Source organism: Ochotona curzoniae, unplaced genomic scaffold (genome assembly GCF_017591425.1).
Source record: "Ochotona curzoniae isolate NIBS_2020 unplaced genomic scaffold, NIBS_Ocur_1.0 contig_2294, whole genome shotgun sequence".
Classification (NCBI taxonomy): Eukaryota; Metazoa; Chordata; class Mammalia; order Lagomorpha; family Ochotonidae; genus Ochotona; species Ochotona curzoniae.
Genome location: NW_024465405.1, coordinates 4,562,098 through 4,586,844, shown reverse-complemented (window position 1 = coordinate 4,586,844; position 24,747 = coordinate 4,562,098). Strand labels below are relative to the sequence as shown.

The 24,747-nt window shown below is 53.5% G+C and overlaps 1 protein-coding gene across 1 annotated transcript in view; it reads left to right on the top strand.

Annotated features, from left to right (window-relative positions):
• COL6A3 (collagen type VI alpha 3 chain) overlaps nucleotides 1–5,093 on the top strand; it is a 60,220-nt gene extending 55,127 nt beyond the window's left edge. Inside the window, exons 42-43 of the mRNA XM_040972431.1 lie at nucleotides 4,323–4,487; nucleotides 5,047–5,093. Of these exons, the coding sequence (XP_040828365.1) occupies nucleotides 4,323–4,487; nucleotides 5,047–5,093 (212 nt within the window). The remainder of the gene's footprint in view (nucleotides 1–4,322; nucleotides 4,488–5,046) is intronic.
• The last annotated feature ends 19,654 nt before the right edge of the window (nucleotides 5,094–24,747 follow it).

The window sequence follows — 24,747 nt, the reverse complement described above, 5'->3', positions numbered from 1 at the left end:
TCTCCGCGTTGTAGAAGCCGATGCTTGCTTCCCTACTTTCCCTTTCTGTACCTCTGTCCTGTTGCCACCGTGTTTAAATTAGAGCCAGGATTCTCAGCGTTTCTGATTCCACACCTGGCTCTCTGAGGTCAGTGGAGGGGCTGTGGCCTTGGGGCCCACTTGGCTTGCCAGAGGGCTTTCTTGCACTGGCAGACCCTCCGCTATGGGGGGACTTCAACACATCTATGGAAATCTGGAGTAAGTTGATTTGGGTGCAAAGTTTGAAGTCTGTGCATACTTTTTCCAGAATATGCACAACCATGAACCTTTCAAAGACTCATCTATGCAACTCTCTCCTTACCACCTGTCATCTGTCATTGCCGACTACCATCTGTCTGTCTCCGTAGCCCTGTCTGGGGTCACACTCCGTGTTGACCTGAGCACCAGGTGTGATCCGAGAGAATGCAGAGGTGTCAGTTCAGGTGCAGTGGGGCCACGGGCCGCACAGATGGCCGACAGGAGGGTCTTCCTGGAGAACTGCGAGTCCTCAGAGTCGCCTGGTCTCTACTGGAAACATCCCCTTGGTTGTCAATGTTCTCCAGCTTTTCTGAGGGGAAGAGTGACCGAAAACCAGAACGTTCTTGATACAACGTATGGAAATGAGTCATGGCACGTCGGACAATTGAGTTGTACCTCCTTAAAGACTATATACAGAAGATTTGGCAAAAACTAAAACCTCAAACAAACCAAAGGCAGAAGCAGGCTTGTGTGGGGTTGAATTGGTGGGGGTTTCTGCCAGAGCTGTCTGCCCGATCCCTTCGGAGCTCTCTGCCCGTCCCCGCTGTCCGAGCTGTCTGCCTGTCCCCGCTGTCCGAGCTCTCTGCTTGTCCCCGCTGTCCGAACTCCACACCACGGACTCAGGGTCAGGTCTGTGACTCTTGCGCTGGGGCAGCCTTGCAGCGGTCCCATGCTGGTGCTGGAGTCCAAAGAGAAACCCCGAGGGAAGCATGAACCCCATCGCTTCTGCAGGGAGATGGACAGGGCCTGATGCGTCCAGGAATGCAGGCCATTTCTGGCTCCCATCTATGTGGCCTGGAGGGATGAGACGTGTAAACAGTGTCTCCAGACACTCGCCACCCGGGCTCAGAACAGGGCTCTGCTGGGACACCAGCTTCTTGGCTTGAGCGTCGATAGCAAAGGTCAGCTTCCTGCAGACCTGGGATGCAGAGAGAGGGAAAGGGCAGGGTATTGGAGGTTGTTATCTGTTGTCAGCATTCTTATGTAGTCTGTTTATTACAGACGCACCGAAATCTGGAGGCAGAGAGGTATGTGGCAACGAGTCTTTGCACAAGACTGTAGTCACATCCTTGGTGGTGACTAGGATCTTCTGTGCAAATGTCAGTGATGACCACGTGCACTATTTCTCCAAAAATGTATTTTCTAGACAGTTCAGTCAAGCCTGAGTGTGAAGACGAGCTTGTGTGTGTACGTGGGCTGCCCGATGGCCGTTGTTTTACACGCAGGCGGGCCCTTCCTCGTCCTCAGCACCGGCTGCTGTTCCTGACTTCTCACTACTTGTATGAATGTGTCTGTCTTCAGGACATTCGGCCCTGGGAGATGCGATGGGCGAGGCCACAGGGAAGCACTCGGCTCCTGGTTCTGATGGCTCCTGCCCAGGGAGCCCGGGTGCTTTACAGCCATCAAGTTCCTGTTCAGTGGGAGCTCGTTTGTTGGGAATTTAACCTAGGCTCGTGATGCGAGAGCAGAGGTGGTGTGGTGAGCCTGTGGTGTGGAGCTACTGTGTCCCACAGCCAGGGTGGGGCGTAGCAGGCAGAGGTGAAGACTGGCTGTGTCAGCAAGCCTGAGGTGTCCACAGGGCTGGGCAGGCACCCTGTGTTGCAGTGGGGAGTGACTCCCGTGAAGCAGTTAGCGTATCTGTTCTTTGGAACCAAAGTTAAGGGACACCCCCATGAAACAGCCCTCTGACCTTGGTGCCTTCCTATGCACTGGGAAGAGATGCCCAGTCACCATTCTGTGGCCCGCTGGCTCCCTACCCATGGCAGTCTACCATGGGCTCACAACCCGAAAGGCTGCAGTGGCTGGAGCTGGGCCAATCCAAAGTCAGGAATCTGGAGCCTCTTCTGGGTCTCTCACTTGGGTGCAGAACCCAAGGACTTGAGCCATGCTCCGCTGCTTTTCCAGGCCCATAAGCAAGGAGCTGGATGGGAAGTGGAACATCTAAGCATGAATGACACTCACATGGCATGCTGGTGCTGCAGGTGGAAGATGCGCCTTCACACAGCTGTGCTAGGCCCCTGCCTGCTGCTTCAGTTACTTCATGTGAGAGTCAGGGAATCAAGAACTCCACCCAGGTCTCCCCTGTAGGTGACAGGAAGCCAGCTGTGAGAACCATCACCTGCTGGCTCTCTGAGTGTGCTTAAGCAGGAAGCTGGACTCAGAACCTGAAGCCCAGCACTCCGACATGGGACATGGGTCAAAAGCCTACCCTTGTCAATGATAACTTAAAGAATTAGCTTGACTCTACACATTAAGGTAAACGAAATAGCGACAAATATTTGCTCTGCTTGGCTGTCTTTGTCGCACACATTTCCATGTGCTTTCTGAAGGGAGCTTGCTTCCTGTTGATGGACCTCACCGTGTGTTTACAGTGACTCTTCCTGGAGCGAGGAGAGAATACACGTGCTGAGGGTCCACCCTGGCTGGTGGGGGTGGGATCCAGGGGCTGAGTGGCTGCCCCGGGTCCTCCCGCTGTGGTGTCCTTGCACGAGGCCAAATACACTGTGCAGCTGAGCACAGCTGACCCCTGGAACCAAGGGACTGTCTGGTGTGGGGGAGGGGAGGGCATGAGCTGCCGCTGGGGCTGGGCCTCCCGTCAACGGGGGAAGCCACTGGTACACCAGGAATACGTGCTTGGGTTCAAGGCCTTTGGTGACCCTGCTTGCCCTGGCTCCCACCGGGGCTGTGTTTGAGAGAGGGCTGTGCTTGTCCTCTGCGTGTTGTTATTGTAGACCCCTCTCCCCCTATGCACGTGCGACAGCTCTCCCCCTGCACCTCTGCCCGGTGGCACCCAGGGGACGGTCCAGAGAGACTTGGAGTCTCCCGATTCCTTCCATCGGGGTGTCCCCGGCTTTCAGTAGTGACCTGTTGCTTGCGTTTCCCTTGTGCTGCTGGGGATCGGTCAGGCCGGGCATGCCTGCTCAGCCATTGGTGGGCCTTCCAGAAGGTTCAGGCCCATTCGTTGTTCACACAGACACACAGTGCTACTGACTGGGTGGTTCTGGTGAAAGAAGGCTTACAGTTTTCAAGCCTGAGATGACAGCTGACGTCAGCGCTGGCCTTGCCCAGTGCCATCCGGAGTTGGCCAGGAAGCCCCTTAAGAGAAGTCTTCTGTGGGTGCTGGCTGCTCTGTCCACAGTTGAGGGGCCTCTGCTTCGCTTTTTCACCGGGCATGTCGGCTGCGAGCGTTTAAACCCTGGCTTTCTTTCTCGGGGTGGGGACACTGCTCTGCCTGTGGCGTAGCTGTGCCGCAGGGCACTTTCCTGTCATGTGTGTTCATGTCAGTGCCAGCTGTCCGTCGTGGAAGCCCACGGCTGGTCACGCATGCAGTGACTTCCCCTCCTTGGCCAGCGTCATTTGTAGCTGATGTTCAGGCAGTATCTGATTGTCATCTCGCCAGGGGTAAAAACACTGAGGTGAAATTTGGTTTCTTAGGGAAGTCGGAGGCTTTGGTGACCCAGAAGAAGGGCTCAGCTCGTTTCGTTTTAAAATTTCCAAACAAGATAGCTATGGTTTGGCAGGCTGAGTGGTTGGTTTTAAACACTTCTTTAAAACAAATTTTATTTATGTATTTGAAAGGCAGGGTCTCAAAGGTAGAGACACAGAAAGAGAAGAGGGAGGGAGGGAGATCTTCTGTCTGTTGGTTTATGCCTTAAATGGCCACAACAACTGGGCCAGGCTGTGGGTAGGAGCCTGGGGCTCCTTCCTGGTCTCCCATGCGCATACAGGTTTCTGATGTGCTGTGGTCCCAGGTACATTGGCAGGCAGCTGGTGGGGGATGGAGTAGCTGGATGGGAAATGGAGTAGCTGGGACTCCCAGCAGCACTCTGATTTGGGATGTAGACTCCCCAGGCTGCGGCTTAATCTACTGTGCTGTGAGCCCCAGGCCCCTAGGGAAGCCAGGAAGCTGTGGCTCGGCGAGTCTGGGGGCAACTCCCCTCCTGGACAAAGCTCTGGTGGCGAGGGGGCTGCCAGCCCTGGGTGCGGGGTGCGGGGTGCGGGGCAGCTTGCAGGGTCTCATGCTGGTGGTGCCTGTCTTGTTGAAGACATCTGTAAGCTCCCGAAGGAGACGGGGACTTGCAGGGACTTCGTCCTGAAGTGGTACTACGATGCCAAGACCGAGAGCTGCGCCAGGTTCTGGTACGGAGGCTGCGGTGGAAACGAGAACAACTTCAGCAACCAGGAGGAGTGCGAGAAGCTCTGTGCCCCCGGTGAGTGGCTGGCTTCCTGCGGCGTGGGCTGCTCACCTCCAAGGCCAGGGTGGCCCTCACCGCCACAGACGGCCAAGTTATGGCAGAGAGGAGGATCCGGGTCCTGGCCCTGTGGCTTGGGCTTGCTTCCTGAAGCTGTACTTTTGCCCATCTGTAGTGTGATGCACAGTCACAGGTAATGGTGAACACGTGACCCGCCCACCCTGATTCATCTTGAAATGACTTTGTTTCCCAGCTAGCGCTGGGGCGTGCAAGGTCTCCATGACGGCAGGCGGTGTGACGGGTAATGGGAGTGACTTAGAGCGAGAGGTGGAGGCTGTGGAGGGTTCGGCCTGCAAGAGGCTGGTGGATGATGCAGGGCCCCAGGCTGGAGAGACCCCCAAAGCCCAGCCAGGGTCTTGCTCAGGACTGAGTTGGAAAGCGGGAGGTTTGCGTCCAAGGCTGTGAGATCGTGGGATGTGGTGACCGTGGGACGTGGTGAGCGATGCCTTTCCTGGTGACTGATGTGTCTTCTCCTCTCTTCTCTCCCTGCTCCCCCACCCCCCACTGCTGTCCCCAGACTTGCCACTTGCCAAGCCGGAGGCCATCAACGTCATGGGCACCTAAGCTGCGTGGCGGGCAGCATATACCTCTAGAAGCAGCGGTCAGCCTTGTTGAAGCTCCGGGAAGGGGATCCCGCAAACGGGGCCTGCCCGGCCTTGACTGACACGCCAGCTGGGGAGCCACCTGCTGCCGCGTGACTTTGATATGGTGCTAAGCCGCCTGCGGACCCCCGCTGTCCCTCTGCAGGTGCTTCCCCGTGCGCTGGGACCGCCGTGTATCCGCTCTCTGCCGCTGGGGCTCATGTGAACTCTTCTGCTTCGGACACACGTGAGGCCTAGCACATAATCCTGAAGCCACAGCTACTCTGTCTGCTTTTGCTGAGCTCTTGGCCCTCCTGATGAAGCGCAGCGTTAGATGGAAGAGAGGAGAGGCCAGCGTCGTCCTCCCCTCCTGGCCCAGGCTTCTGGCTCAGCGTCCCTCTCCAGCAGCCCACAGACCTCAGTTAGAAGGAAGCGCGATCCCTCGCTCTCTCCGCACTGTTGGGACCAACGCCTGCAGGAACGCGTGCGAACACGTCATCAAAGAAGATTCCTGGTGTTCCTCTAATGTTGTGTGATGACCTTTTTTCGTTTTGTTTTTTTGTTTTTGTTTTTTTTTTTTTGGTGCAGGGGTGGGGTTAATTTTAATTTTTAAATGTTTAGGAAATTTATACAAAAGAACTTTTTAAATAAAGTATGTGGAAAGTGTGGTAGGCGTGGTGTTCCTGGCTTGCTGGTCTGCTTCTGGGCGGGCAGGATGTGCGGCACCATGCTGGGGTTTGTTTGCTCACAGTGGGCAGCCCAGGGGAGTCCCCGAGTCTTGTATTGGCATTTTCTTCCTCCTAAAGAACCTTTCCTTCCTATGCTGGGGAATGCCATAAGAAACCAACACCTTGGAATGGCCACCTGCTTAAGAAGGACCCAGAAATTACTTGGTAAACACGGGTCCTGAGCCAGGGCTGGAGGCGGACTCAGGCAGTGATTATGGCCTTTGGGACAGCAGGGCCGAGGGTTCCAGTTGACACATGGTGGGTGGGTGCGTGGGTTTGTGGACAGGGAGAGGGTGTCTGGAAGGCTGGGGAAGTGGGTCAGACTGGGGACCCCGAGTGTTACCCTTGGCATTCCCATGCAGACTCCTGAGGGAAAGTTCTAGATTGTCAAAGTGAGTCCTATGGCTGCTAGGCACAGGGCTGTGTCCACTGAAGCGAGGGCGAGTGGGGCAGGGGTGAGTGGACAGGGAGACCTTTGTCTGCAATTTATGAGAATCCAGGAAAGAGTTGGGGTTCATGGCCTATGGCGCCAGCCTAGGGGAACATAGGGCCCAGAGGAGTCTCAGACCACTCCAGGGGATGCCCCAAAATCGGGTGCACCTTGGACCACCTCCTATCTCGGGGGCCTCCTGGGACACCTCTCCCATCCCAGGAGTGGGGTCCTTCTCCGTTTGTTCATACCCAGCCCTGTTCACCTCAAGAGACCACCAGGAATGACCCATCTGGAGGACCCACGATGACCCCGGGCACAGCACGAGTCCCCTCGTAACGCATGGCCCCACTGGTGCAGTGTTCTCAGTGACGCTGGCCCAAGGGTTCCCGCCCCTTGGAGAGGCCAGCATGGGTCTCAGGCAAGGTCACCCATAGGGGCAAACACAGATTCGAAGGTCCCTGGGCAAAAAACGCTAGCACCTTCTTTTCTGGGGTTCACAGTCTAACCCACAACACAACCCTGCTTACAGGACCTGCTTCCTTCCCTCACTTGCTGCTAGCCACCAGTGCTGGGCAGCCCCCGGACTGGGCAGCAACCCAAGGGCTGGGCAGCCCCCGGATGGGGCAGCAACCCAAGGGCTGGGCAGTCTCCGGATTGGGCAGCAACCCAAGGGCTGGGCAGCCCCAGAGGCAGGCTGGCGGCTCACGACCAGTTCCTCGCCGTCTCCAGTTATCAACGCCATCGGCATTGGGTGTAAAGTGTGACCTCAGGTCCTGTTCAGAGCTGTTCTGTTCTTAGACCTGGTGTGGGCTGGAGGCGAGGGTGCTGGCCTGACCTCTGACCCGTCCCTTGAGGTCCCTGGCCTGACCTCTGACCTGCCCCTCTGTCCTACTCCTCTCCCTCCAGTCCACAGCAGCCTGGGGCAGCTCCATGCTGGTCTCCCCAGGCCAGGGTTTCCCTGGCTTCTGCTCTCGCTCCCTGGCCCTGATCTGAGCCCCATCTGCGGCAGTTTCTCCAGGCCAACTCCCCTCTGGGGAAATCTGAGTTCCCCTTGAGGTCTGGCTTTTTTTGGCAACTCCCCACATCCCCCGTGTGGACGAACACCCTGCGTGCCCTGACTCCTTCCATCTAGTAGCTGGCTCCTTGGGGTTTCTAAGAGATTTGACTCAACTCTGGCCACTTTGGGGGGCCACACCTTCTGGCAAGGTCTGTTCACCTGCTGCCCTCCGCTGCGGTCTCAGTCGAGGCAGGGGGCGCGGTGTGCGGGTGGTAGGTCTTCGGCTCCCGGCTCAGCAACGTGCCTCTTTGGACACCTTCAGGGCCTCCCCACGCGCCGACTCTGCTTGAGGGACCGGCTGAACTGGGTGAGTGTGACCCCTGCTTCCCTCCCAGGGCCACTGAGCCATGTCCTCAGCCGCCATGGCCTCAGGGAATCAGGATCTGCCAGACACACTGCACCAGCCTCGAGGGGCAAGCCGCTCTGGCTCCTAGATCCTGCAGACCAGGCTTCTGACTGCGCGCTTCCCAGTGATCCCGTGGGGGAATGTGTGCCACGTGGACATAAGGCAGGTATCCTGGTCCCTGGTCTGCCGCTGTTTTCTAGATTCTTCCTGAAGCATCCTTAGAACTAACAACTCAGCTTCAAGAAATTATTCATGGTGGGGGGTCGGGGGAAGCAGGATGAACAGCTGGGGAGTGAGCCAGGGAAGGGAAGGCAGGTATGGAGTATGGGCGTGGAGCTGCTGCTGTGTTTCAGGGAGTAACATTTTTAAAAAGTTTATTTCTTTAAGGATTTTTTTTTATATTTATTTGAAAGGCTCAGTTGCAGACTGAGAGGGCAATAGAGAAGAAGACACACACACACACACACACACACACACACACACACACACACAGATCTTCCATCCGCTGCTTCACTACCTAGACGGCTACAAAGGCCGATGCTGAGCCAAAGCCAGGAGTCAGGCGCTTACTCCAGGGATCTCACGTGGCTGTGGGGATCCAAGCACTTTGGCCGTCCTCCACTCCTTCCCCAAGCCACCACCTGGGAGCTGGATTGGAAGTGGAGCAGCTGGGCAGCTGGGATCATGTGGGGTGCTGCTGTCACAGAAGGTGGCTTTAGCCACTGTGTCACTGGACCAGCCCCAGAAATGGTGTTCTAAAGATGCAGTCAGGCCTGCCACCACAACCAACAACACCTCTCAGAGGGCTGATGTGAGTTCTGGCTGCTTTGCTTCCGAACCAGCTCCCTGCTCATGTGCCTGGGAACACAGCAGAAAATGGCCCCGTTGCCAGCCCTGTGAGCTCCTGGCCCTGGGCTGCACCAGCCCTGCCTGTCGCGGCTGTTTGGGAAGTGAATGAGTGGATGCAAAATGTCTTTGTCTCTTCCCGTGACCGTGCCTTTCAAACACATGAACACATTTTTTTTTTTTTTTTTTTAGCCTCTTGGAGGAGGATACCTGCCAAGGAATTCCCGGATGGAAAGTAGGTCCTGCCATCCTGCCTGTCTCAGGGGTCACCGCCTCCTGGAGGGCATCCAGTCCAGGCCTTTGCAGAGGGAACCTGCTCTGCAGCCTTCCAAAGAGTAATGCATTTGCATGCTTTTTTCCAGAAGATGTGAACAAGCAAAATAGCTTAATAAAAGAGACCGAAGGGGGCCATGTGCCCGAGAAGGCACATTTCTGAGCTGAAGGCTCGAGTCGGAGCAGGGGCGTTTCCTAGGAATTCCGATTGTGGGAAATTGAGAGTTGTTTGTAATCCAGACTTGGTGTGAGTCCTGGCAAAGCAAACCTCAAGGAAGAGCTGGCTGCTGGGAAGGAATGTGGGAAGCACTCTGTGTCGGGGGGAGTCTGCACGCAGCGCTTTAACGAAGAGCTGGCTACCATGGTGAGCGATGGGTCAGCCCACTGGGGACTTGCCAGGAGCTGGAGGGAACCTGGAGAGGACCAGGCAGCTGTCGACTCCTCCCCCAGGACTTGGGGACCCAGGTACCAAACCTCAGCCTTCCCAGACTGCCCTGCGCAAACTGCTGGTGGAAAAATTCCACAGCAAGAGAAGCAGAGAAATGTGGCACTGGGAAGGAGGGCTGTGGGCAGCTCCAAGGAGGAGGGCTGTGGGCAACCCTGGGGAAGAGCACTGGGGAGGAGGGCTGTGGGCAGTTCCAAGGAGGAGGGCTGTGGGCAGCCCTGGGGAGGAGCACTGGGGAGAAGGGCTGTGGGCAGTTCCAAGGAGGAGGGCTGTGGGCAGCTCCTAGGAGGAGGGCTGTGGGCAGCCATTGGGAGGAGGGCTGGGGAGGAGGGCTGTGGGCAGCTCCAAGGAGGACGGCTGTGGGCAGCTCCAGGAAGGAGGGCTGTGGGCAGCTCCAGGAAGGAGGGCTGTGGGCAGCCATTGGGAGGAGGGCTGGGGAGGAAGGCTGTGGGCAGCTCCAAGGAGGAAGGCTGTGGGCGGCTCTGGAGAACCTCCTGTGGGGGGCCAGCAGCCTCGGAGGTGAGTAGAGTAAGATTGTACAGCAATGCTGGCCAGCCAGGCTGCACTGCCAAGTTCAGGAGGGTGACACTGAGGCTCTTCCCTTAGCTGTGGTTTTGTTTCCCACGGCATCAGTGACCCATGGCTAACCACGCTCTGAAATGTTGGATGGAAAATTCCAGAAACGAAGAATGTGTAAGATTTAGGATACATGTTGCTTTGAGTAGCATGGTAGCATTTCGCACCCTCTGCTCCATCCCCACCTGGGATGTGAAGTTTCCCTTTGTCCAGGGTATCCACCTGGTATATGCTACCTGCCTGTTAGTGACCAAGTAGCTGTTTACTTAGCAGAGCTGTTACTGTGGTATCTTATGTTGGTTCTCTGGGGACACCTCATTTTACACACCGGTGGATCCCAGGCACAACAGCAGCCAGGCAACAGGATGCCCAGAACATAAACCACAGGAGGAAGACTGACCCAGCCCCAGGGATAGGAAAACCTTGGTCCAGAGAGGGTTGCCTGCTGTCTGTGGATGCAGAGGCCTGCAGGCGATCTGGAGGGGCAGGCCATGAGGGCCTGGGTCTGAGGGAGCTTTTGTGCTGTGTTCACACCTCCACATCCTCGAGGAAGCAAACCAGGAGACTCATGGCCATAGTACTCAATCTGCTCTCACCAGAGCCCAGCATGCATCCAGCGTGAGCCCAGCGTGAGTCCAGCGTGAGCCCAGTGTGAGCCCAGTGTGAGTCCAGAGTGTGCCCAGCGTGAGCCCAGCCTGAGTGCAGTGTGTGCCCAGCGTGAGTCCAGCGTGAGTCCAGCATGAGCCCAGTGTGAGTCCAGAGTGTGCCCAGCGTGAGTCCAGCGTGAGCCCATTGTGAGTCCAGCGTGAGTCCAGTGTGAGCCCAGCGTGAGTCCAGCGTGAGCCCAGCGTGAGCCCAGCGTGAGCCCAGCGTGAGCCCAGTGTGAGTCCAGAGTGTGCCCAGCGTGAGCCCAGCCTGAGTGCAGTGTGTGCCCAGCGTGAGTCCAGCGTGAGTCCAGCATGAGCCCAGTGTGAGTCCAGAGTGTGCCCAGCGTGAGTCCAGCGTGAGCCCATTGTGAGTCCAGCGTGAGTCCAGTGTGAGCCCAGCGTGAGTCCAGCGTGAGCCCAGCGTGAGTCCAGAGTGTGCCCAGCGTGAGTCCAGCGTGAGCCCAGTGTGAGTCCAGCATGAGCCCAGCGTGAGTCCAGCGTGAGTCCAGCGTGAGCCCATTGTGAGTCCAGAGTGAGCCCAGTGTGAGTCCAGCACTCCCAGCATGCACCCAGCATGAGCCCTGCGTGAGCCCAGCGTGAGTCCAGCACTCCCAGTGTGCACTCAGCGTGAGCCTAGCGCATGCCTAGCATGAGTCCAGCATGAGTCCAGCGTGAGTCCAGCGTGAGTCCAGCGTGTGCCCAGTGTGCGCCCAGAGCTCCCAGCAGTAGCGTGGTGGAGTAGTCCGTGACATGCCTGAAACGTGAATTTAGCCTTCCCACTTCTTCCCCATTTCTGGATCAGAATCTGGGCTTCCAACACCGTCTCTGGTGGTTTGCTTGTTTGCCACCCCTGTAGAACAAAATGGGCTCTGGAATGCCTCTCCTTGATGCCCTGATCTGCCCACAAGAAATTGTCTCGAATTCTCCACTTTATCAGAGGGATAGATCAATGGTGTTTGTGGTGAGACGGGAGTCAGCATGAGCCATGGGCAGAAGAATCATGGTTTTATATTAATCAGACTAAACAGTCCTCGATGGAAATAGGCTATTCTGTTCCATTTGATTTGATGTGATTCTAGAATGTAATTAGAATGTGGCTTCCTTTTGTGACATTACCCAGGACCGGGGCTGTTGAGCATCGAGCTCTAACCGGCTGGCCAAGCAGGGAGTTGGTGAGAGTGGCTCAAGGGTTCCTGCTCAGTTACTCACACACACAGTCTTCCCTCAGAAGAGCTGGGCTCCTTTCCTGCTCCTGGCCTGAGTTGTGCAATGAAAGACAAAACCCAGCATGTCATCCCAGGTTCTGGCGAATTTGCTCATCCCCCAAGAACTGGCTGGGGTGGGACCGTGTCGCTGCTGGGGCTCCCACACTGATCCCTCCCGTCTGACACACTCTCGCCTTGTAAGGCAGCACTTGGGGCTTCTGGACGTGGTTCAGCCATGGCATTCCAGCCTGCACACATGGAACCCATTGCCTGCCATTAGCCGGGAGCAGCAGCGTGGCAGAGAGGACACCTAAAAATAGCTGGGTGTAGCAGCCGGCTTTCATCTGCTGCGAAACTGTGGGAGCCGTCGGGGGGCCCCGTCGGGCTGCCGCGCCTTCCCTTGTCTGGCAGAAACTGTCACTCCAACCTCATCCCACATGAGTTGCTGCTTTCCAGAGAGACGGCATCGGGGGCCACTGAGTCTCCTGGGGCCGGAGTCCTCCCCTTTCTCACCAGAGGACTTCCAAGTGGACAGTGGTAATGGAGTAGCAGCCAGATCATCCACCCTTTGACTACCTGAGCTCTCAGTCCACGGTGAGCTGGGAACAGGAACCGCTGCAGCTTGAGGCGTTCAGGTTTGAACACTGTAATAGGTTGCTGCCAAATAAAGGTCTTCCAGGTGATTCTGCCCCCAAGGGTCTCCAGTTGGTGCCCTTGTAGCTGGGAGACCCCGAGTTCAAATTGGTTTCCACGCTTCTGTGTCAGGCCTGCCGTGAACACCTGTGCCTCAGGGTGCTGCGCGATGCTGGCCTGAGAACTCTGCAGCCACTAGCATGAGTGTGCTAGTCTGGTGGGTGAAGCAGACTCATGAATTACAGCTGCAGAGCTGAGTGACAGCGCTGTCCAGCAACTCTGCAAGCCAGGCTCAAGAAAATGAGCCATCCTGGACATTGCTCTTTTATTGATTTGCTTATCCATTTATTTACAATTTGAAAGGCAGACTTTCAGAGAGAAGAGGACACATACATGGAGAATATCCCATGCACTGGCTCACTTCCCAAGTGACCACAATGGCCAGAGCAGATCTGGGCTGACCAACAGCTTGGAGGGTCTCCAAGGACTTGACTGCCTTCGGCTGCTTTCCAAGATGATTTAGCAGGGAGCTGGATTGGAAGTGGAGCAGCCAGGGCATTAACTGCTGATCATGTGGGGTGCCGGCATCACCCCGGAGGCTCAGCCAATGATGCCATAACACCAACCCTGACCCTTGTTTTAAACAGCATGAATGGGTAGAGGTCCAGGCATGTAAATTCAGGATAACAGTTATTTCAAAGAAGTTGAGTGTTCCAGAAAGAGCGGGAGTGGGGTAGACGTCTGTCTGTCTCGTTCTACCTAGCAACACCGGGGACACGTCACAGGAGCATGGTCAGAGAGGACAACGAGCCCCCCTGCTGGGTGATGACCCCGGGCTCGGCTTGACACAACTGGGAGCATGGTAGAACCACTCCTGAAACGAGACAGACACGAGGCTAGCACGGATGGGCAAGAGAATGACGAAGCCTGGTTTGGGGGTTTTGCTGGGGCACATATTCATCAGCCAGCAGCGAGAGCCACCTGCCCAGAGGACGGAAGAGTGTTGGCCAAGGGGGACAGATCTGGGAGGAACCTCCGGATTACTGAAGCCGGATTGGAATGTTGCTGCCCAGAGGACTTGTGTAGAGAGAACAGAAAAGCAAGGCCTTCCACTGGGGCATTGACAGTCACGGGAGCCCCAGGCGCAGAACCTGCAGGGAGAGTCCCAGGGGACCGGAGACGGGAAGCCACCGGGAGTGGCTGGAATGCGGCCAGCAGTCAGTACTTGATAACAAATGGCACCGGCCTTGGTTCCTTGGTACTGATGATGGGTCATTTGGAATTAATTTCCTCCGTCTTACAGTCTGGCTTTTCACTCCAATTTGTTTCCTTGGCTGGCCAGAAGCTTCTTGGTTTGCTACAAGCCCAGTCATCTGTGTTCGCTTTGGTTGCCCTGTTCATTCGGGGTCTCATGCGGAACTCGTTGCCCACACCCATGTCTCAAGCATTTCCCTGTTTCTTCTGGTCGTTTCTTAGTTTCTGCACTCAACATTTAACTTCTCGATTTAATCACTCCGGGTTGGTTTTGCAGCATTTGGTGGGCGCGTTGCATTCCTCTGAGTGCGGGTATTCAGCTTGGAGTCTGTCGAGGAGGCTGTCCACTCTCCAGTGCTTGTTCTAGAAGACTTGGGGACAAATCAATGGACCATAACTGAGGGTTTGTTCCGTTGATCGATGTGCTGTTTAATGCCAGTGCCCTCTGTATTTACCACACACTATAGCCAGGTGGTGTGCCTTGAGACCTGATCACGGTGCTCCAAGCTTTGTTCTTTCTGCTCAAGATTTCCTTGGCTATTTGGAATCTTTTGTAGTTCCATACGAATTCTGAGGTTGCCTGACTAAACTGCTTTGGGTAACATGGAAATTTTAACATTAATTCTTCTGGTGTATAAACACAAGGATTTCTACTTTTTGTATGCCATCAGTTGTTTCACTGGTGTCATTAGTTGTTTAATTTATTCCTGGGCTTCTCTGAGCTGCTATGAACGACGTCGGTTTCTCACTTGCTTCTCGGTAAGTTCACTATTGACGTATAAATTGCTGCTGATCTCACTGGTCTATCGGTCCTTTAGTGGGGCCTGTCTTCTTTATGGAATCCCCATTTAACACATGGATAACTTCATTTTCCTCACTCCTATTTGTCTCATTTTCTCACAAGACTGCTTTAGCTAAGATTTCTCTTACGAGTAGTGACATCTTTTTAATCATCCTTGTGGTAATCCAGACCTTGGAGAAAACGCCTCCAACTTCCCTCACTTCACCATGACCTTGACTGTGCCTTGTCACCCATAACGTTGATTGTAATTGGGACAAGTTTCTTCTGTAGCTAATTTGCTGAAGGTTTTGTGGTGCAGGGGAATGAGTCTTGGTGAATGATTCTCCTGGGCCTGCTGAGATGATCCTACAGCTTTTCAAATGTTGTAATCTGGTACATTTGTCCATTTTGGGATGCCAACATCCTATATCGAAGTGCGTGGGTCCAAGCTTTGCCCGAGCGAGGACTCCAGCCCCACCTGCTCAGGGGCACAGCAGGAGATGGCGGGCGGGGCTGGAGAGTTGGCCGTGAGAGCAGGCTGAGGTCTGAGCCCCGGCTTTGACCTGGCCCAGTCACGGCCATCGTGGGAGTACGGGGAGTGCTGAACAGACCGAGATCGAGATTTCTCCCTCTCCTCCCTCTCTTTCTGATTCCCCTTCTTCACCTTTCACAATAAAATAAAAATATCTTAAAAAGCTCACAAATGAAATAAAGACAAGTTTATCTTGTGCAGAAATATTTCAAAATTCATGCACATGTTTCTCATAAAATGTAATTCTCAAGAATTCTTTGAAGACCTCTTTATAGTCCCAGATTTCAATATTTCCTTGCATAACAATGAGCTCCTTCCCTTTGTGTTTCCCACGAGCGTTCCGAGGTCCCGCGTGTGGCAGGAGGGCTCAGCACAGTGCACGGCCCTCAGGCCACACGCTGACCTTATCTTGCTCGTGCCAGGTCATGTTCTTTTATGTTGAGAAATTCTTTTATGTTGTTGGGGCTACTTTGATTTTTTTTTAATAACTCAAGGAAAATACCAGGCGAGTTATCTGGCTTCTGCGTTTTTTGGTGCTACCATCTACCCTGGTACCTAAGGTAAGCCGATCCCATGCCCGCCCACGGCCTTGCACTGAGCACCCACCGTGGATGCTGAACAATGTTTGATAGTCTGTGGAGGCGGTCTAGCACCCATTAACCTCAGATCATTGCAAGGAAAGTGTGTGTTGCTGTCAGCCACAGAAAGCCCTGTGGTCCTGCCTGGCTTTGGGGTTGGCACTGACATCTATGTCATTTCTCTGCAGCAGTCCTACAAAGAAGGGCAATGGGTGAGGAAGGCATTGTGGTGGCAAGCAAGGGGTGAGCCCACTTCACAGGTGAGGCAGTTAGGCCTTGAGACTGGAGTGGCTGGGTCCAGGTCCTACAGTTGGTGAGAGCCTCTCTCGCTGGCTCCCACCTCCAGCACCCGCTGTGGACCCTGTGATGTCTTAAGAAGAGGTGGGTCACCACAACAGAACACCCGAGGCAGGTTACTCATGAAGAAAAGAGGCTGATGTGGTTCCCACTGCTGAACCATGGGCAGGTGCTGGCGGCTACTCAGCTCTGTCTTGGACTCTGAGCTCTGTTACACTGGATGGTGACGGCAGGAGCAGGTGAGGGAGCAAGTGTCCATATTGGATACAAGAAGCAGAGAGAGCAGGGCAGGGCCGTCTCTGAGCATCTTGGTGGTCCTCTTCTGACAACCAACCAGGACCCCATGAGAAAAACCTTAATCCCTTGTAAGGGCACATCCCCATGGACCTAGGGCCTCCTGCTGGGTCCCTCCTCTGATGGTGCATGCTGCCTCGTAGCAGTGGCATCCTGGGGACACTCAAATCTTGAGGATAGAGTTGAGAACACCCAACCTCACCCTCCGTACTGGTTGTCTTCCTGGTCCTTTGGCATCTTCCTCTCTGTGGATGAGCTTGACAGGTGCTGGTTATTTTGTGCGCTGACTTGCAGGCCTCACTGTCCACACGTGTGACCTGTTGGCTGAGTTTCTCTGGCCTGGGAGATGTTCTGGCATATTCTGCAGCCTCCAGTGCCCACCATGCTTGAGCAAACTGACTGAAGGTTTCCATTCTCTGTCATGGGCGGGGTCCTGTCCTTGGGTGAGGCGTCTCAGGGCGGTGTGGCTGCGGCTTGTCTGTGAGCAGACTGGGTGTTGAAGGAGGGACTTGTCTCACCAAGATGAGGCAGGGTTAGTCTGGCCGTATGGTTCTTGGTTCTTACTGTTTTAGTTACAGGAGTTGCTCTTAACACTATCTGAATATAGGAGGCACATTCTTGGGAAATGTTTGCCGCCAAAACTCCCCCGGACTTGCACGCACAGGAGGCATTTCCGAGCCTGTGAGGATGCAGGTGTGCTGGGAAGTTCACGGAGTTTTATTTTGATGCTAAGAATTTAAATCAATGCTCAGGTCTTTCCTAGCATGCATTCTCCATGAATTCTTTTAAGATCTTTTGTGGGCTTGGTTTCAGAATTTTTGCATCAAAGCTGTCTTTAAAAAAAGTTCACATTTCTTTCACACACATACATACCCCTCGCCTTGGCTGGTCCACTCCCCAGTGCCTAGGACAGCTAGGGCCAACACTGGGGCCGGGCTGGCCCCGTGGGTGGCAGGAACCCCGATACTTGGGCCGTCACGGCTGCCTCCCAGGGCGTGTGTGAGCAGGAAGCTCGGGGCCAGAGGGAAAGCCGGGTATCAAATCCAGGTGCGTGACACAGGACGTGGCGTCCTCATCTAAGTTTTAGCTGCTGTGTTAACACCCATCCCTACACTTACCTTTTATGCCATTTTGCATAAACTTTTCAAGTACTCTCTCCTTGTTGCATTATAGCACATACAGTCTGTTGCTTTCGCAGCACACGCTCATTCGTGTCAGCTAAAGTGACACTCATCGTAAGGCAGAGAGAACCAGCAATGGCCTGTTGGTTTTGTGCTAGGGAAACTGAGAAAGCCCACAGCTCTGTCCAATGGCCTAGAAGCCAGACCTGGCTGTGGGGTGCTGTCCCCTGCTCCTGTCCTTCCACAGGATGAGGGAGAAAACTGGAGCTGTGTACGTGGGGACGCAGTCAGGCTCACATGGAGGAAGTCCTGGCAGTGTAAGTGCTGCTGGGACGGCTGCCACTGCCCACAAGCCTCCCTTCCCTGGCTGGCAGGAGCCGCGTGGGAACGTGGTTGGCACGGTGCACCATCTGTTCTCCATCAGGGCTCTCCACCAGCTCTTTACTATCTGCCATGGACTTGCTGGGAAATGCTGGGCACAGGCGGGTGTCATTAGTGGGTTACTAAGTTGCTAATTGTGTCCAAAGGATTCATGACTCAGAAATCCAGTTTTTTTCTTGGTCTGCCTTGCAGAACTCTGCCCCAGTTCCAGACTGTTCAGCGTTTTCATCAGACACCCAGAAGGCGTGATTTTTACAGTTATCGCTGGCACAGAACTGGGTGGGGGAGTGAAGAGCTGTTGGCCGCAAGGGGCCGACCCTATGCAAACACGGTTTCAAAGGTGAGAGTACAGATGCAGATCCCAGTCCACACCCACCACCAGACCACCTTGGAAGCAGGATGCAGGGGAGTTAGCTGCTTTGAGCGGCAGGTGCTTTCATCTGCAGGTGTTCCACCTGAAGGCTAGGTGAGCACAGGTGAACTTACAGGCACGAGTTCGGGCAGAGTCACTGTTTAAGGGGGGCTGGGAGCAGTGCGGACCGAGTGGATGGTCGCTGACCTGTGGAGATGGTGGCAGGAAGACAACGTGGGGAAAGATCTCGCTGGTCCTTTTCTTCATGTGTGTGGGACACCTGCTCATTCTGCTCCCACATTTTAGGACCAGTTGGGAAGATGGATGGGAAGGAGGAGGTTGTCAGGGCCGGGTTTGATTCCTCCTTCCAGACGAATAAAATGCGAGCTGGATAAGCACTGCCGATGCCGCTTGCAAACAGGGCTGCCAGCTGCACAAGTTTGATGTCCGCCAGGAGCGCCGGCCCTGGCAACACTCCTCGGCAGACATGAACGTCATGCTGAACCTGGAGGATGAGGAAGGAGGCTGAGCTTGTCTGGAAAGTGCCAACGTCTCCAAAAATCCCTTGAGAAGCCGACAACAGCCGGCAGGCAGAGGAAAGGTAAGCGGAAGGGAGGGCATGAACAAGCTCTATAGTTAGGTTTGTGTTTAAATTATCCAACCTTCCATTAACTCATTAAACATATTTCAGAATCTGAGAGAGTGCCCGTGTGCTTACCCACTCCAGTGCCCGTGAAGCTGGGAGCATGGGGGTCCTTCCAGGCCTCCCGCGTGGGCAGCAGACACCATGACTTGAGTCACCACCAGTGCCCAGCAGGAAGCTGGAGTTGGGAGTCAGTGGCAGGTGTCAAAGCCTTACACTGCGGTGTGGGGTGTGAGTGTATCAGGCCCCAGGCCAGGTGCTTGCCCCTTGCCTTGCACTGCAATCCCAAACTAACTTGGCAACCTTGTCATCGTTCGCAGAAAGCTTCACCTCCTAATCCCGGAGCCTGTTACATGACGCAGCCAAAGGGGCTGACGTTGCGAAAGGAATGAAATACCACAAGCAGATAAATGGTTTATCTGGGATTATCCCAGGATCTAAGCAACCCTTAGAAGTTGAGGAGGCGGGCAGGAGGTCAGAAGGCATGATGGGATGATTGGAAACAGGGCCAGGCTGGTGACTGAGCTGATTTGAGAGTTACGCAAGCGCCGAGAGCGAGGCAGCACACAGCCTCCTGAGGGCGGACAGGGAGCCAACTGCTTCTAGAGTCTGCAGGAGAAGCACCACTCTGCCCGTGCCTGGGAGACCCCTTCCCCAGCTGGCTTCACTTTCTCTATAAGAAAGCATCGCTTGGAGCCACCCAATGCCTTCATTCCAGTGTGTGGGGAAAGGCTGCTTGGCCGGACCACCTAGTTTGGGTCAAGTTCATATTTAGCCCGGTCAAATGAACCATGTGGGTAATAGGAAGGGCCGGTTTCTAGAGAAACGGTGCTGGGGAGGAGCTGCCTCCTCTGGCCTAGAACCCACAGCCTGGCTGCCCAAGATGTGCTCATTTGTACACACACACACACACACACACACACACACACACACTCACACACACTCCTGGTCCCAAGCACATGTGACTGAGCTTCTCTGATCAAAATGGCTCTCCCTAGGCAATGGGGTCCAGATGCAGCTTCTTACTGCCTCCAGCCTGAGCAGGATTCAGGGTGTCACAAAGCCCACCTGCCCTGCGGGAGGAACCACAATGGGCAGCTCCCCATGCTGGTGCGAGCCCTGGAGCACGCCTGGCTTGCTTCCTGACAGCCGAAGTCATGCACATCTCTCAGTTGACCCACGGAGCTCAGGTCTGAGCACGCAGTTGGTTCCTGGGACTTCTAGTTCATGGGTTGGGGTGGAGTGTGGCCTGCTCATCTGTGTGGTGGGCTACAGGGGAGAGGGGTGCATGGGGGTGGGGTGGAGTGTGGCCTGCTCATCTGTGTGGTGGGTTGCAGGGGAGAGGGGTGCATGGGGGTGGGGTGGAGTGTGGCCTGCTCATCTGTGTGGTGGGCTGCAGGGGAGAGGGGTGCCTCCTGGAGACTGTTAGAGAAGCTTAGCATCTGGCAGCTTCCTGGTGATCCGAGACCTCAGACATGGTGGGAATTCCTTTCTCTCTTGTGTGTGAGGACCGCACGGGGGCGGGGAGGGGTGGGACTGAAGGGGGAGACTTTTGAATATCACAAAGGTTGGAAAGTTGTGATTTTATCCACTAAGCTCACTCGTGGAAACTGTCCAGGCTTGGGCCTCTCTTGAGCTTTGTCATTTGGGAAAACCGAAGAGAGGTGTGTGTGTGTGTGTGTGTGTGTGTGTGTGTGTGTGTGTGTGATCACACGTGTGCATGAAAATAAAAGAGACGGAGCAGGTGTCATGGTGAGCTTGCTCTCCGGCGGTCCCTGTGCTGTAGCCTCAGCCTGCCGAGCAGACGGGCACATCCCACTCGCTTGTTCTTCGTGTAACTTGACTCCCTCATTCCCTCCGAGTCCCAGCATTGCTACAGGCTCTGTGACTACAATCATAAACAAAAAGCATCACTGCTTTTCTTTTTAAAAAGTTAATAGACACATACATGTGGTATTCGCATGCACATAGCCACTGAGTAAATACATCTTTCCTTAAGCATTTCACATTTCTCCATGAGTAAAACAGTCAAAAATTCCCCCTCTAGTCTTATTAAGAGAAGTGTACATCATTGTTTTCTGTAGTCAGCCCACTGTGTGACAGAGCACGGATCTCCTTACCTCTGCGTAGCTAACACACCGTGCCCCTTAGTCCTCTGCTCCCCCAGCCCCTCCTCCTCTTGTGACATGCCCCCACCTAAGAGACCACGTGCTGTTTGTCTCTCACTGCTTGGCCCCGTCTTGCCGCACTGTGATCCATGCTGTTGCCATGGTAAGATGTCCCCCTTTCCGTGGCCACGTGGTATTCTGTTGCATATGCGTACCACATTTTCTTTACACAGTCATTGGTGGGTGAACTCCTGGGTTGTTTGTGCATCTTGGCTGCAGAGAACAGAGCTACAGGAAGTGCAGGAGTGCAAGTGTCCCTTGGACAGACTGACTTCATTTCTCAGGGATGCGCACACAGTGGGGGGCTTGCTGAACCCCAGGGCAGATCCACTTCTGGTTTTCTGAAGACCTCCCATCCTGCTGGTGTACAAGCCCACCGGAGGGCAGGGCTCCCGTTCCTCCACTTGTTGGGTGTGCCTGGTGACAGCCAGTCTAACCAGGGCGAGGTGGTGACTCACTGTGCTTGGGATGTGCATTTTCTGCTGGGGGTGGGGGAGGAAGTTGAACAGCTTTCCATGAACCTCGTGGCATTTGAGAAGTGTCTGTTAAATCTGTCCATTTTAAAACTGGATCTATGCTTTTGGCTTTTGGGTTCTTTTTGCCACTTGTGTGTTCTGGTGCTTGACCCCTTGTGAGGTATAGAACTTGCACTTATTTGCTACCACTCTGTGGATGGTCTCTTTACTCTCTGGGCTGTTTCCATTGCTTTTCATAGTTTTTTCTTTTTTTCTTGAATGACTCCCACTTGTCTGTTTTTTTTTTTAAGATTTATTTTTATTATTTTTTCATTGGAAAGGCGGATATACAGAGAGGAGAGACAGAGAGGAAGATCTTCCGTCCGATGATTCACTCCCCAAGTGAGCGCAACGGGCCGATACTATGCCGATCCGAAGCCAGGAGCCTCTTCCGGGTCTCCTACGCGGGTGCAGGTTCCCAAAGCTTTGGGCCGTCCTCGACTGCTTTCCTAGGCCACAGGCAGGGAGCTGGAAGGGAAGCGGGGCTCTCGGGATTAGAACCGGCGCCCATATGGGATTCCGGGCGTGCAAGGCGAGGACCTTTAACCACTTGTGCCACCGCACCGGGCCCCCACTTGTCTGTTTTTGCTTTTGTTTCCTATACCTCGAGGGACCTATTCCAGAAACATCGCTGCCATTAAAATGCTCCAAAGGGTCTCTCCTAAGTCTTTGTCTAGTAACTTCCGATTTTCAGGTCTTACATTTAGGCTGGCCTTCAGTCCAGGTTGCTTCATTTGCATGCACAGTTATGGGTCTAGTTTGATTTTTTTTTTTTTTTGCATGAGAACATCCGCTGAAATCACTATCACTTTCCCAATGCATTTTCTTAGCAACTTTGTGAAAATCAGCCAGCTGTTGATCTGGTTTACAGACAAAAACTCTATCTGTACAGTTATATGCCATTACCATACTGTTTTATTTCCTGCCGCATTGTCATATGTTTTAAAGTCAGGGGGTGTAACACTTCCTGCTGTATTGTTTTGTTCATAATTTCTTTTCTGTGGCTCCAACGCCACTGTTGTTTGGTAAGGATCGTATTCAGTCTGATTCACTAAGGGCGATGGAGATTTTTATGACATTGATTTTTCATATCCACAAACACTGAATATCTTTTCATTTCTTCTTCAACATCTTTCATCAATGTTTTATAGTTTTCATTGTAGAGCCATTTTAAAATCTTGCGTTATTTTTATTCCTAGGTGATTTATTTTTGTAATTATTATGGATAAGATCACTTTCTTGATTTCTTTTTCAGATAATTTACTATAGGCATTTCATAACACTACATTTTTTATTCACTGGCTTTGTATCTGCAGCTTTATTAATTTTGATGTTTTGATTTTTTTCCTGTATATGATAATGTCACCTACAAACAGTGACCATGTGACCTCCTCATTTCCATCTTCGGTGCTTTTCATTGATTTCTCTCGCCTAATTGGTCTGGCTAGGATTTCTGGTACCTACTTTGCATAAAAGTGGACACCTCGGCCTTGTTCCAGAGCTCAAAGAGAACGCCTCCAAATCCTTGTAGCATGATTTTAGCTGCTGGTTGGTCACATGCAGGCACATTTCTTCAAAATCCATCTTTTTCCAGATGTATTTTATCAATGCTCTCCTGCATCTGTTGAGACGGTCGTATGGTCGCTATCGCTCCTCCCGTGGGTGTGGCGTCTCGTGTGTGCTGACTTGTGGATGCTGAGCAGTCTGCATCCCTGAATCTATCCCACTTCCACGTGGAGGACCAGGTTTTCCAATGTTGGGTTTGACTTGGTTGTCCTTCACTGAAGACTTTGGCGTCCGTGCTCATCAAGGACATTTGCCTGTAGTTTCCTTTTTGGGTTGGGTCCTCGCTTTTTTGCATGAAAGTTATAGAAAAGACACAACAAATGCAAAGTTGATAGAAGATGATCATAATAAACTCATACACAAATGGAGACTAAAAATGGTCTGAAAATTCAGAGAAATTAAGGGCTGGTCCTTTGAAAAGATGAAATTTACAAATCCATAGCCAAACTGTGAATGAAAAGAGAAAAGGACCAAGCACTGAGAAGGGAGTAATACAATGGATACACCAGAAATGCCAAGAACTGCCAGAAATCATTATGAACAACCCCATGGCCCAAACTTTGATACCCTAAAGAAACAGGCAAATGTCTGGAAACATATGCATCACCAAGATAAAATCCTGAGCCAATAAAATGTCCAAAGAGATGAGTAAGCCGAGGCGAGACTGAATTCATCAGCAATAAGTTAAACAACAACAAAAACAATAGCAACAACATCTCCCATCTAGGAAAAGCCAAGGGCCAGGTGATTGCAGTGCCCAACTATACCAGGCATTTAACTAAGCGTTAACACCAATTCTTATTCCAAAAAAGGAAAGGCTCATTTCAGACTCATTTTCAACTGGCTGCTTTCAAGTAGTTTATAGCGGCTTCCGTGGACATGCACAAGAGATCGCAAGCTACCCAGAAGCATTCAGTCTCCTCTACATTGGAAACATCAGAACTCCAATTCCCAGGGCTCTTTATGGAGGGCTTGGACCAAACCCTGTCCAACTGTGTGAGCAAAACTGAGGTGCCCCAGCGCCCGGGTCGGAGTGAGATCTCTGAGCTGTATTACCTTCACTGCCTGTAGCCACAAGATGACAGAATGGAGGAGAGTGGATCCTCAGGGGAAGCGTGGAGGAGACGGGAGCTTTCAACCTGGGCAAGAAGCAGAACCTGGCCATGTCGAGGCAGAGCACCTGTGAGTTCGTTTAGGGCATTAGTTCAACCTATGTTGGGCAACACAGAGATTGGTAGATAATGTGCAAGTGTGGGGTTCTCAAAGCATTCATGAAACATGAGCTATGACAAAACTCTGCATGGGTGCCTGAGCATTTTGCAGTAACATAAACGTAACTTCTGATTTGATTTTCACCCACTTCTTGAATGTCCCTCTGATGTTAAGTGGTTGTGAGTGTTCTTCTGAACGCTATGACAGGTTAGGTGCGTTGAGAACAGCTTGTGAGTTGGTGCCCATGCTGAGGAAGGGCGTTCCAAAAAGATGTCTGAGCTGGTCCTGGACTGCCCGGTGGGAGCAGCCACAGTGGAACGGGCTCTGAGACCGCTGTGGTTGGCAGATCCAAGCAGGCACCCTTGATGTCACAGAGACGTCAGTGTGGAGAAAGAGGCTGCTTCTCGGCAGCTTATCTGGGCTTTAGCATGTCACCTTGCGAGTGCAGAGGACAGAGAACTTCTCTTCACAAACACCAAGCTTACATTGTACTGTTTTCCAGCTTCCAGGCAGCAGCCTTGAGCTTGCATCCCCCTTCAGTGCCTCCCTAAAGGTGGCACCACAGGACCACCATGTCTCGACACTGTGACACCTGCCAGGAGACATTCTACAGCACAGACACGTGGGTTCTCTCCCGGGGGGAAGGGTCACCTGTGCTTCACAAACCTTGGCTCCTCTGGGACCTGGTCAGACCCAGCCCTGCTGGGAGCACCTGTAGCTGTACTTTCTCCTGTCCAGGTCCCCAGTCCAGCCC